The 13,222-nt window shown below is 48.2% G+C and overlaps 1 protein-coding gene across 2 annotated transcripts in view; it reads right to left on the bottom strand.

The window, feature by feature from the left end:
* LOC311109018 (anion exchange protein 2-like) overlaps window positions 1–13,222 on the bottom strand; it is a 50,878-nt gene that overhangs the window by 4,888 nt on the left and 32,768 nt on the right. For both annotated transcript variants that reach the window (XM_084151802.1, XM_084151801.1), the window contains exons 8-21: window positions 12,540–12,675; window positions 11,950–12,151; window positions 10,618–10,726; window positions 8,438–8,622; window positions 5,583–5,796; window positions 5,187–5,393; window positions 4,747–4,895; window positions 4,341–4,535; window positions 3,602–3,838; window positions 3,388–3,477; window positions 3,052–3,218; window positions 2,583–2,836; window positions 2,117–2,286; window positions 521–694 (exon numbers count right to left, since the gene is read on the bottom strand). In XM_084151802.1, coding sequence (XP_084007928.1) covers window positions 521–694; window positions 2,117–2,286; window positions 2,583–2,836; window positions 3,052–3,218; window positions 3,388–3,477; window positions 3,602–3,838; window positions 4,341–4,535; window positions 4,747–4,895; window positions 5,187–5,393; window positions 5,583–5,796; window positions 8,438–8,622; window positions 10,618–10,726; window positions 11,950–12,151; window positions 12,540–12,675 — 2,489 coding nt within the window. The remainder of the gene's footprint in view (window positions 1–520; window positions 695–2,116; window positions 2,287–2,582; window positions 2,837–3,051; window positions 3,219–3,387; window positions 3,478–3,601; window positions 3,839–4,340; window positions 4,536–4,746; window positions 4,896–5,186; window positions 5,394–5,582; window positions 5,797–8,437; window positions 8,623–10,617; window positions 10,727–11,949; window positions 12,152–12,539; window positions 12,676–13,222) is intronic.

The following is a 13,222-nucleotide window of genomic DNA, read 5'->3' as shown; positions in this document are numbered from 1 at the left end:
CACCGAGAATCTAACAGCTGGATATGGGAAACATCGTGAATTGCACAAAAGGGAATATAACATTGCGGATAAAGTTCGGAATGACAATTTCATGTGCAAAGACCTGCATCACTATACTGAGAGCTTTGCCGTTTCTAAAAGGACGTATTTGAGTGTTTTTGGAGCCTTTGTTCATGGTTTTTCAGGACCCTCATAGTGCACAACGAGCATGAGGAAGTGATTCGCTGTTTGGTGAAATCACAAAAAAGGTGTCTGGACCCTTCTACAACATGCCATTTACATTAAAAATGTAGATTTGGTTGTAAAAAAACAACTTATCCTTTAAGAATAAACTCCGTAAGTATTACAACTAATGTGCCATAAGGCCCTCTCCTGAAACAACCTCTGAGTAGAGAAAGTCGATACATCTCAAATGGCACCCTAATTCACTACTTTTGACCAGGGCCCATAGGGTGACTCCTAGTGAATGGCCCTAAAGCTAGTGTATGGGCCTAGTGCGCCCCTGTGAGGGTCAACTTACACACTGCATCTCACGGGTGGTGAAGATGCGCGGCAACAGGAACATCTTGACGGGGACGGTGAGGATGAGGACGAAGGGGAAGGCCAGCGAGGCCACGGTGGACATCACGGCCCACAGCGCCGCCAGACACACTAGCTGGATCAGTGTGTACAGGTGCATCCGCAGCGTTTTCACCTGGGGGACACAGTTACTATTAGTTAATAACGTTGATTACCGTAATACACACGAAAGGGGACAATGAAAATCATGAGTATGTAATACGGTATAGCGCATACACAGTGTACAAAACATTAGGAACACCTTCCTAATATTGAGTTGCAACCCTTTTGCCCTCAGAACAGCCTCAATTCGCCAGGGCATGGACTCTACAAGGTATCAAATGCGTTCCAAAGGGATGCTGGCCTATGTTGACTCCGATGCTTCCCACAGTTGTGTCAAGTTGGCTGGATGTCCTTTGGATGGTGGACCATTCTTGATACACATGGGAAACTGTTGAGCAAGAAAAACCCAGCAGCGTTGCAGTTCTTGACACACTCAAACCGGTGCGCCTGGCACCTACTACCATACCCTGTTCAAAGGCACTTAAATCTTTTGTCTTGCCCATTCAACCTCTGAATGGCACACATACACAATCCATGTCTCAGTTGTCTCAAGGCTTTAAAATCCTTCTTTAACCTGTCTCCTCCCCTCATAGCTTTCACCTGGTCAGTCTATGTCATGGAAAGAGCAGGTGTTCGTAATGTTTTGTACACTCAGTGTATGTATACAAAATCTGGTATCCCCTTGGTGGAAATAGCCTCTATGGGTTTATATAGTGCAGGGATGGGCAACTGGCGGCGGCCCCACTTTTGTAGGCCCGTGGATCAATTTCCGAAAAATAAATAATAATAATTATCTTATGTCAGTCACTGACAGTCACTCAATTAGCCTATGTCAGAATTTTTGTTTTGTTTATTTGGTAAGTTAGTCTAGCCAGCTTTCTGAAGTAATCATGATTTAATTACCAATCGGGCACATGACCAGGGGACCTAACCTCCAGGGGGGCCCCATTGATTTTGTAATTTACTCTCACTCAGATATCATATGAACATTACATTTACATTTACATTATGGCTTAAATCAGGGCAAAATGTATAGAATTGTAGGAAATTAGCTTAAAAATTGCAAATATTTCTCTCCACCCTATGGCAAAATGTGTAGAATTGCATCATTTTCCCCCCTCTGCTGTCAAGAGGGGGGTATGTTTGCTCGCAAGGTGGGGTGGGCCCCCCAACAAAATGTAAGCTAGGGCTGGCTCTGACTGCATGTGTGGGTATGGATGTGGGTATGCAGGCCCACGAGCCACTGCAGCCCCTCATGATAAATTCAGAGGTTTTGTGGCCCCCACCCCCATCAAAGTTGCCCATCCCTGATATAGTGGATTATACAGGAAAGGCTCTATTTGACAGCCTTATCACAGATCTGTTTGAGCAGTTTTGACAACTCCTTCTCATTAGACTGATCAGGGACCAAGCTATATATTCGATGTATTAGGGCCAAAAAGGTTTAGGGAACCAGAGCCTCGGTTTCCTCTCTGTGACTCTGAGCCGTGATCACCTTGCGGACGTAGGTGTGGTCGGGGTGGTACTTAGGGGGCATCAGCAGTAGCATCAAACGCTCGGTGAACTGGATTCCGTTGAGTGACATCACGCCCATGTAGAGGAAGATGCCAAACAGCACGGCGATGGGGATCTGACGCAGCAGGTCTCCGATCACTATTGAAAGGCCTGGAGGACGAGGGAAGAAGAGTTAAGAGATATTACTGCAAACATGACTGCGTCTCAATACTGTACTACAGTTGCTTCTTCTAGTAGTCTGACGTGAAATAACTACACAGGTGAAAGCAAAGTCACCGTAAGCAAAGTCACAGATATTTCGTTTCTATGTTTTGTTTTTATCCTGTGTCTTCAGATCACTGCAGAAGAAGGGGAGGAGTCAAGGGGAGGAAGCTACGTTCAACTTTTGAGAAGCACCAAACATCTTTCAGGCTAGTCTATTCGACATCTATCCAATAGACACTCACCTACTAAGACGGCCACCAGCAACCCTGTAACCCGCTGCTCCTTGATCTCCTGGATGCGGGGCTTGTCGCCGGGGGCGACCGCCTTGCTCATGACGGTGAGGGCGTTGGCGTGCGTTACGGAGCGCACAGTGGCGGCGGCCATCCAGGGCAGGCCGAAGAGGGCAGAGGTGCCGCCCAGCACTACGATCACCAGCAGGTCCAGGTGGAAACCAGAACCCTTCACCAGCATTCGCTCCTTCTTACTCACTATCAGACTGAGTTAGGGGAGAAGAGAGGAGGGCAGGTGAGAAGCAGAGAATGAGTCAATCAACTTGCAGGATAAAAACATCCTATCACATACAGTATATAATGTAATGTCTTCCATGATTTCCCGCAGTTTGTATACGATCCATTCACACTAATCATTTAAGGGGGAGCTCATGATGGAACACAGGGGTGATGGGTAATGTAGTGTGATAGTGTGTCTCACGTGGTGATCTGTGTCTCCATGAAGATGAGGATGAACACCAGGAGGGCGGGCAGCACGCTGCCAAACATCATCCAGATTGGGAACGGGGTGTCCATGCCTAGGGGGTTGATCACCCAGCCACGCTTCTCAGGACTGGTCACAGAGAAGCCACTGGGCACGCTCAGTTTCTACACAAGGTCAGGGAGAAGGGAAGTGAGGTGTTATAGAGGGTGATGACATAACATGCACTATTATGTCTTCAATGTAACTGGTTCTATATAATTTCTCAGTAAGACAGTAGTTAAGCTTATTAATCCAGACAATTCAATGAATTATTTTCATTGCAGTACTACTCACCTGTGTGTAAGTGTCCCGTATACTGTAGTCCACTAGGACCATGATGAGGATGGCTATGGGGACCCCGAAATCTCCAATGATCCTACGGAGCTGAACAACACAAAATAGTTCCTTTAAGTTTGTATTGAATTGAAATCCATCCTGATAACCCTATTGTGCTTAGAGTGAGAATGAAAAGCGCCCCTTCTCCTCATAAAGCGTATCGGTGTCTTACCTTGCCGGGGAAGAAGGCACTGTTTTTGAACTTGCGCAGGTAGAATGCAATGAAGAAGGTTCCAGACATGAGCACCAGGGAGAGCAGTGCCGTGTTGGGTTCCCCTAGGACCTTCACCGGCACCACCGAAATAGTGCCGTTGCCAAGCAATAGCTCCAGGGTGCTATTTTCCATTGTGGTGTTCTCCGCCGTGCTGTTGTCAAGGTAACAGCGCTGCAATGGGTGCTCCATGAAAATCTGCCCGGCAACACAGAAAGAAAACATTCACATTAAAGCACCGCTTCACGCACGCACCTACGCACGCACACACCCCTCTCTGAGATCACTTCAACACGGCTTCAGAGGGATTCAAACTGACATACCTGTAAGGTCCCAGCAAACAGATTAATCCTGACACAAATAATCCCTTGAAAGTCTTGTGTTCGCAGAGGTCTAAAAATAGTAACATTCCTGAAATCATAAGCCCAGATAATTGTCGGGATGTCTGTCCCTTTCACTTTGTTCTCGGATCATGGCCACTCAACCACAAAATATTTTCTTAAGAGTGTACCTGTTAAGAAAACGTACTCATTTTGACCCCATGTTTTGAGAACAGTCCAATCTAAAGTCAGTTCCATTTATCATCAGTCAGATTGGATCCCCTCTCTATAATGTAAAGTGCTTTTAGCACTTAGAAGGGCACTAAATCGTTTCTATCAGTTTCAATACTATAGTTAACTGAGCGTCAAGTGTACAGTACCTTGCCTATTTTGGAGAAGGTCTCGAAGATGAAGATGAGCGAGATGAGGAAGGAGAAGATCTCCTGGGTGAAGCGTGAGACAAAGCGTACCAGGAAGCTGCCTTCCAAGGCCACTGTCGTCACCACGATGATGATGAGCCAGAAGCCGATCCACACCCGGCCTGTCAGGTACTCTATCTCGTTCCCCTTACAGAACTATGGACACACACAGACAGAGAGACAGCGAGAGAAAGAATGGTTAGGACGCAATTAAGACAGAACTGAGTATCGAGTTGTGACACTGATGGAAGAGTGACATGTGGCCGCACACACACACAGGTCAACATCAACGGCAGGAAAATACAAAAAGGGACTCTTATGCAGTAGTCAAGAATGTGATCTCAGATCCCAGTTTGAGGTAACTAACCGAGTAGAAAGCCTCTTCGAAGACGAGCAGGGGTCCGGAGAAGCCCACCACCAGGAGCGGCTGGGCCCCCAAGAGGCAGAAGAAAACACCCTGCACCGCTGTGGCCACGATCAGCTCAGACACACCGATCAGACCCTCAGTCTTCTCACCTACCACAAGGCACACAGTCAAGAACCCACACAGGCAACATTCAGAGAATGACCTAAGAATGTTATTTAAAAAGCTATGTACATATTCAATATAGCTCCATTGCCTACTTTAAAACACATGCTAAGTGTCTGGTTATGTGTTGATAGAGGTAGACGGGTAGATGTTGTGGTTATTTTTGCTTCCTATTCATTGTTCCCCATTCTTCACGTCACTTTATTAACTTACACAGGGACATTTCTGTAAATGTGCCAGAATTTGCTAGCTGGCTGCATTTAACCCCTGGGACTCACCCAGGAGGCCTCCGAAGGTGATGGCGGGGGAGAGGGCAGCAAAGTAGATGAAGATGACGGCCGCCGCGCACTGGGCGTTCAGCGCGTCCTTGAAGTCGCTCACGTACTTTGGGTAGCGGCGCTTCACGTCTCGGATTAAGCCTCCGAAGGGTCGTCCAGTACGCTGCAGGGGGTCGTCTCCCGGCTTCCCGGGTGAGAGGAGAGCCTCTGGAATACATTAACACAGACCGATTTCAAATACTGGACTAGAAAAGCGACGTTTCTTTGGAATCTTTTTTGCATTAAAAAAAAGGAAACTTTTAAAATATTATCATCTGGGTCCATGTAACGGTCTGAGAAGCTAAGAAAGTTGCTAGGACATAATTTCCCTGTGAACAAAATTGCGGAATTCCCCACCTTTCTCCTCCTGGCTCTTGGGTTCCTTGGCCAGCAGGGCTCCTTGCTCCTCCCTCTTGCGAAGCATCTCCTTCTGGAAGCGTGCCACGGAGCGCAGCAGCTCCTCACCACCCATCTCAGAGGGGGGCAGCACGATGCTGCAGTCCAGGAAGCCGTTGATGGCGTTGAGCAGGTCCTGGCGGTCGTCCGCCAGGTAGGCCGACTCATGGAAGTGCTGCGGGGGAGAACAGGAAAAACACTGGAGTTACACTCATCGTCCTACAGTATATGTGAGCTTTCATAGCCACTGAACAAGAACAAAACAGGGTCACTCCATGTGTGGATTTTCTTTTGCATTCAGAGTTCTGTGCGAGATAAAATACCACATATTATGGTTATGACCATAGTAACAAAAACATATAGGGACGGTTTCCCGGCCACAGATGAAGCCTAGTCCTCTACTAAAAAGCATGCTCAATGCAGATTCTCATTGAAAGTGCTTTTGACTCCAGGACTGGGCTTAATCTGTGGCCAGGAAACCCAGCCCATGATGGTTAAATGTTAGGTGTCAAAACAGAGGCATAAAAGGATGTTTTACTAAACCCCCATCAATTGACTCTTGCTCTGCTCTCGCCTCCACAATACAGCGGACCTGGCATCTTTTCACTCCCTCCTCTACATTTTCTTCCTCCGTTTCTGCTGCTAAAGCCACTTTCTACCACTCTAAATTCCAAGAATCTGCCTCTAACCCTAGGAAGCTCTTTGCCACCTTCTCCTCCCTGCTGAATACTCCTCCTCCCCCCCCCCCCTCCCTCTCTGTGGATGACTTCGTCAACCATTTTGAAAAGAAGGTTGACGACATCCGATCCTCGTTTGTTAAGTCAAATGACACCGCTGGTCCTGCTCACACTGCCCTACCCTATGCTTTGACTTCTTTCTCCCCTCTCTCTCCAGATGAAATATTGCGACTTGTGACGGCTGGCCGCCCAACAACCTGCCCGCTTGACCCTATCCCCTCCTCTCTTCTCCAGACCATTTCCGGAGACCTTCTCCCTTACCTCACCTCGCTCATCAACTCATCCTTGACCGCTGGCTATGTCCCTTCCGTCTTCAAGAGAGCGAGAGTTGCACCCCTTCTCAAAAAACCTACACTCGATCCCTCCGATGTCAACAACTACAGACCAGTATCCCTTCTTTCTTTTCTCTCCAAAACTCTTGAGCGTGCCGTCTTTAGCCAACTCTCTTGCTATCTCTCTCAGAATGACCTTCTTGATCCAAACCAGTCAGGTTTCAAGACTGGTCATTCAACTGAGACTGCTCTTCTCTGTGTCCGCTCTCCGCACTGCTAAAGCTAACTCACTCTCCTCTGCTCTCGTCCTTCTAGACCTATCTGGGCACCGAGTGGCGCAGTGGTCTAAGGCAGGTAGCTGTGCCACTAGAGATCCTGGTTCGAATCCAGGCTCTGTCGTAGCCGGCCGCGACCGGGAGACCCATGGGGCGGCGCACAATTGGCCCAGCGTCGTCCAGGGTAGGGGAGGGAATGGCCGGCAGGGATGTAGCTCAGTTGGTAGAGCATGGCGTTTGCAACGCCAGGGTTGTGGGTTCGATTCCCACGGGGGGCCAGTATGAAAAAAATATATAAAAATAAAAAAAGAATGTATGCACTCACTAACTGTAAGTCGCTCTGGATAAGAGCGTCTGCTAAATGACTAAAAATGTAAAATGTATCTGCTGCCTTTGATACTGTGAACCATCAGATCCTCCTCTCCACCCTCTCCGAGTTGGGCATCTCCGGCGCGGCTCATTCTTGGATTGCGTCCTACCTGACAGGTCGCTCCTACCAGGTGGCGTGGCGAGAATCTGTCTCCGCACCACGTGCTCTCACCACTGGTGTCCCCCAGGGCTCAGTTCTCGGCCCTCTCCTATTCTCGCTATACACTATACATAGTCACTTGGCTCCGTCATGGCCTCTCCTATCATTGCTACGCAGACGACACACAATGAATCTTCCCCCTTCTGATAACCAGGTGGCGAATCGCATGTCTGGCAGACATATCAGTGTGGATGACGGATCACCACCTCAAGCTGAACCTCGACAAGACGGAGCTGCTTTTCCTCCCGGGGAAGGACTGCCTGTTCCATGATCTCGCCATCACGGTTGACAACTCTGTTGTGTCCTCCTCCCAGAGTGCAAAGAGCCTTGGCGTGACCCTGGACAACACCCTGTCGTTCTCCGCTAACATCAAGGCGGTGACCCGATCCTGTAGGTTCATGCTCTACAACATTCGCAGAGTACGACCCTGCCTTACACAGGAAGCGGCACAGGTCCTAATCCAGGCACTTGTCATCTCCCGTCTGGATTACTGCAACTCGCTGTTGGCTGGGCTCCCTGCCTGTGCCATTAAACCCCTACAACTCATCCAGAACGCTGCAGCCCGTCTGGTGTTCAACCTTCCCAAGTTCTCTCACGTCACCCCGCTCCTCCGCACACTCCACTGGCTTCCAGTTGAAGCTCGCATCTGCTACAAGACCATGGTGCTTGCCTACGGAGCTGTGAGGGGAACGGCACCGTTCCCGCTCAGCACAGTCAAAACTGTTTGCGGCTCTGGCACCCCAATGGTGGAACAAGCTCCCTCACGACGCAAGGGCAACGGAGTCACTCACCACCTTCCGGAGACACTTGAAACCCCACCTCTTTAAGGAATACCTGGGATAGGTAATCCTTCTACCCCCCCTTACCCCACACCAAAAAAATAAAATAATAATAATAATAATAATAATTGTAAAGTGGTTGTCCCACTGGCTATCATAAGGTGAATGCACCAATTTGTAAGTCGCTCTGGATAAGAGTAAATGTAAATGTACAGCGCACGGACCTTGTCAGACATGAGTGTGGAGATGGAGCGTCCGATCTGGTGGTAGTCCATGTTGGTGCTGGGGGGTCCCAGCAGGACGAAGATGAACCTGACTGGCACTGGGACCTCCAGGACAGAGTCCAGCTCCTCCGCCTCCTGCAGCCGCACAAAGGCCATGGTGGGCTGCTCCAGGAAGTCCACACTGCCTGGAGGAGAGGAGGGGGGGGACATTAGAGGGTAACAGGGCTGTTACACTGTACAAAGTGGGAATGCTTGATATTAGACTACCGTTTCAGATGTTATTTGAACCTGGTTGTGACCCCACTCTCCGAGAGTGTCTCAGGGAGAGTTGGGATATGCAAAAAAATACATTTCCAATTCACACATGCATATTAATGTGTGAAATAGTACAAATATAAGTACCCATCAAATACACTGCTCAAAAGAATAAAGGGAACACTTAAACAACACATCCTAGATCTGAATGTATGAAATAATCTTATTAAATACTTTTTTCTTTACATAGTTGAATGTGCTGACAACAAAATCACACAAAAATTATCAATGGAAATCAAATGTATCAACCCATGGAGGTCTGGATTTGGAGTCACCCTCAAAATTAAAGTGGAAAACCACACTACAGGCTGATCCAACTTTGATGTAATGTCCTTAAAACAAGTCAAAATGAGGCTCAGTAGTGTGTGTGGCCTCCACGTGCCTGTATGACCTCCCTACAACGCCTGGGCATGCTCCTGATGAGGTGGCGGATGGTCTCCTGAGGGATCTCCTCCCAGACCTGGACTAAAGCATCCACCAACTCCTGGAAAGTCTGTGGTGCAACGTGGCATTGGTGGATGGAGCGAGACATGATGTCCCAGATGTACTCAATTGGATTCAGGTCCGGGGAACGGGCGGGCCAGTCCATAGCATCAATGCCTTCCTCTTGCAGGAACTGCTGACACACTCCAGCCACATGAGGTCTAGCATTGTCTTGCATTAGGAGGAACCCAGGGCCAACCGCACCAGCATATGGTCTCACAAGGGGTCTGAGGATCTCATCTCGGTACCTAATGGCAGTCAGGCTACCTCTGGCGAGCACATGGAGGGCTGTGCGGCCCCCCAAAGAAATGCCACCCCACACCATGACTGACCCACCGCCAAACCGGTCATGCTGGAGGATGTTGCAGGCAGCAGAACGTTCTCCACGGCGTCTCCAGACTCTGTCACGTCTATCACATGTGCTCACTGTGAACCTGCTTTCATCTGTGAAGAGCACAGGGCGCCAGTGGCGAATTTGCCAATCTTGGTGTTCTCTGGCAAATGCCAAACGTCCTGCACGGTGTTGGGCTGTAAGCACAACCCCCACCTGTGGACGTCGGGCCCTCATACCACCCTCATGGAGTCTGTTTCTGACCGTTTGAGCAGACACATGCACATTTGTGGCCTGCTGGAGGTCATTTTGCAGGGCTCTGGCAGTGCTCCTCCTACTCCTCCTTGCACAAAGGCGGAGGTAGCGGTCCTGCTGCTGGGTTGTTGCCCTCCTACGGCCTCCTCCTCGTCTCCTGATGTACTGGCCTGTCTCCTGGTAGCGCCTCCATGCTCTGGACACTACGCTGACAGACACAGCAAACCTTCTTGCCACAGCTCACATTGATGTGCCATCCTGGATGAGCTGCACTACCTGAGCCACTTGTGTGGGTTGTAGACTCCGTCTCATGCTACCACTAGAGTGAAAGCACCGCCAGCATTCAAAAGTGACCAAAACATCAGCCAGGAAGCATAGGAACTGAGAAGTGGTCTGTGATCACCAACTGCAAAACCAGTCCTTTATTGGGAGTGTCTTGCTAATTGCCTATAATTTCCACCTGTTGTCTATTCCATTTGCACAACAACATGTGAAATGTATTGTCAATCAGTGTTGCTTCCTAAGTGGACAGTTTGATTTCACAGAAGTGTGATTGACTTGGAGTTACATTGTGTTGTTTAAGTGTTCCCTTTATTTTTTTGAGCAGTGTATTATTATTATTAATAGTAGTAGTAGTAGTAGTAGTAGTAGTAGTAGTAGTAGTAGTAGTAGTAGTAGTAGTAGTAGTAGTAGTAGTAGTAGTAGTAGTAGTAGTAGTATGTTATTTGAAATTAAAAAAGGTAACAGGAGACGGTTTCTGGTACTTCTGGTTCTTAGATTAAATAAGACCACTCACCCACAAGGACAACAGTGGCCTCAGCATTTTCTGGAATCTTCTCCAGCAGCTTGAGCTCATGCTTGGACTTGGACCGGTGTATGCCGATATTTGGAGTAGACTCCATCTGCTGCAATACCAATCAGGACAGACTTAACCCAGGCCTTGGTAACTCAATGGGACAGACTGCCCCCTCCACAAAAAATGATCCACTGAAGATTTTACATGATAGTTCAATATCCCTGTGTACACAAGTTGCACATACACACACTTACCTACACTCTTTAGCAGTAGAATAATCTGCCTAATACATTCCTCACTACTTATACACAGCACGGTTGAATACATGTTTCTGATTGGCTAGAAGGGCATTCTAGAATGGACATTAAAACCAGATAATGGGACAGTTGGAAAAGATCGGGACACCTTGCATTCATGACGCAATATGCGCCTACAGATGCAGCCCGCACTTGCTACAAAGTTACAGAAAGCTAAACCAACAACCACACAAACCGAAATTGGATACATTGTAAACGCAGGTCTAATGAGGAAAATCTTAGCTAGCCAGCATTGATTTGTTTTTGCAGACATCTTTTTTTGGAGCATCTGATGACCTAATAACGTGGTGAGTGATGAAAATTAATTTATCTGGTCCCTACTGTTGCAGTCCTGATGCAAGTGGCGTTATGCTGTCAAATCCTCCCACATGTTTCTAGTTTGACATTTTTTAATAAAGATGCCAATATGGTAGGTTTACTAGCAACAAACTGTTTAGCTAGCTTCTAGCCTAGCGTTTGATATGCAACGCGATCTCCACGTAATGAACAGTGTCGAGTGTCCTGATGAGAAGGCAAACTTTTCTAGCTATGCCAGGCAAAATTGGCCATAATCAGCTCATTGTTATGGATGTGTGCAAATGAATGTCAACAGAAAACAGCTTAAACAAATGCAAATGCACTACTTTGCTGTTATTCTGGCTGCAGAGGTTGTGCCTGTGTTAGCCGTAGCTAGTTGGCTAGCTAGCAAGCAAGGGACAAGAACGATGCCAGTGAGCATGGCAACTGAACATATAGAACGAACAACTGGGTCACGTCCATAAATATCGAATGAATGACTGGATCGTGTCTCTAGCAACCAAAAGATTAAAAGGAAAAATGAAAATATCATTTTTCTTAATGTACTTCTACCGGTAAATGTGTGCTTTAGTATTGTTTTCTTTGGCAACTGTGGTATAATCGGGATAAACGCCTCCGTTCTGTACATTACCTTGGAATAATGGACGACGCAGTGGGACAAGGCGGAGCAGAGTCAGCATTTATCCCTTACATATAATCAAACCTATACTGTAGCTACCTGCAGGTCGTTCTTCTCCATGTCGATGCGTGTCTCCTGCTCCCCCGTGCTTGTCAAGCCCATGAGGGGGTCTGTGACGGAGGGCTCTGGATGGTGGATGTGGTTGGAGCTGTGTTGGTGGGGCAGCAGGTTGCCCAGGCTGGCCGCCGAGATGTTCCTGGGGAAGGGGTTGTGGCTGTGCTCCTTCTCATCGCTCGGGTGACTGCGGGGGGAGGGAGGTAAAGGCACACAGAGGTTGAGCAGGAGATACATAGCGTGCGAGAGGGCAAGGTGCGACCTACCAAGCAAGCAGGCGGCGGGACCAGGGAGACAGGCAGAGACATGGCATGTTTAACATTGTGTGAATTGACATGCTGAGCTATTAATGCTATTTCATCTATGAGATCAGAAAATTAGACGAACTCCAGCTAGTTTTTTATACTTTTCCTGTTGAAAAACAATATCCAGAGTATAAAGTGTACACACACTTAATTTGCTTAATCTACACAAGTATTCCGTACTTCCATACTAAGAGGGTTACTAGATACTCAAGAGTGTATTTTCCACTGAGCCGTCCTGGTTGGTGTTTAGGTGTAGTGGTGATGGTGTACCTGTGTTTGAGCAGCAGGGCTCGGAGCACGTTTGCGCGGTCCTCAGCCTTGATCTGGTCTGAGATGATCATCTGCTCCACCACCTGGTGGGCGATGCCAGGCAGGGTCTTCTGGTCCAGGTCCAACAACACCGCCCCTGGTGGCAGAGGGCACAAGGACACTGGGGTCACAGCAGGGCGGGCACACACACACACACGCACAGACACACACACGTACACGCACACACATACACGGTGTACAAAATATGTTAAATCCAATGCCTCCCACAGCTGTGTCAAGTTGGCTGGATGTGCTTTGGGTGCTGGACCATTCAGGCAGCGATTACAGCCTCGAGTCTTCTTGGGTATGACGCTACAAGTTTGGCACACCTGTATTTGGGGAGTTTCTCCCATTCTTCTCTGCAGATCCTCTCAAGCTCTGTCAGGTTGGATGGGGAGCGTCACAGCACAGCTATTTTCAGGTCTCTCCAGAGATGTTCGATAGGGTTCAAGTCCGGGCTCTGGCTGAGCCACTCAAGGATATTCAGAGACTTGTCCCGAAGCTACTCTGGAGCAGGTTTTCATCAAGGATATCGCTGTACTTTAATCCATTCATCTTTCCCTCGATCCTGACTTGTCTCCCAGTCCCTGCCCCTGAAAAACATCCCCACACCATGATGCTGCAACCACCATGCTTCACTGTAG

Source organism: Coregonus lavaretus, assembly GCF_964263955.1.
Source record: "Coregonus lavaretus genome assembly, chromosome: 34".
NCBI lineage: Eukaryota > Metazoa > Chordata > Actinopteri > Salmoniformes > Salmonidae > Coregonus > Coregonus lavaretus.
Note: the sequence above shows the minus strand (reverse complement) of the source record. Positions and strands in the feature narration are given on the sequence as shown.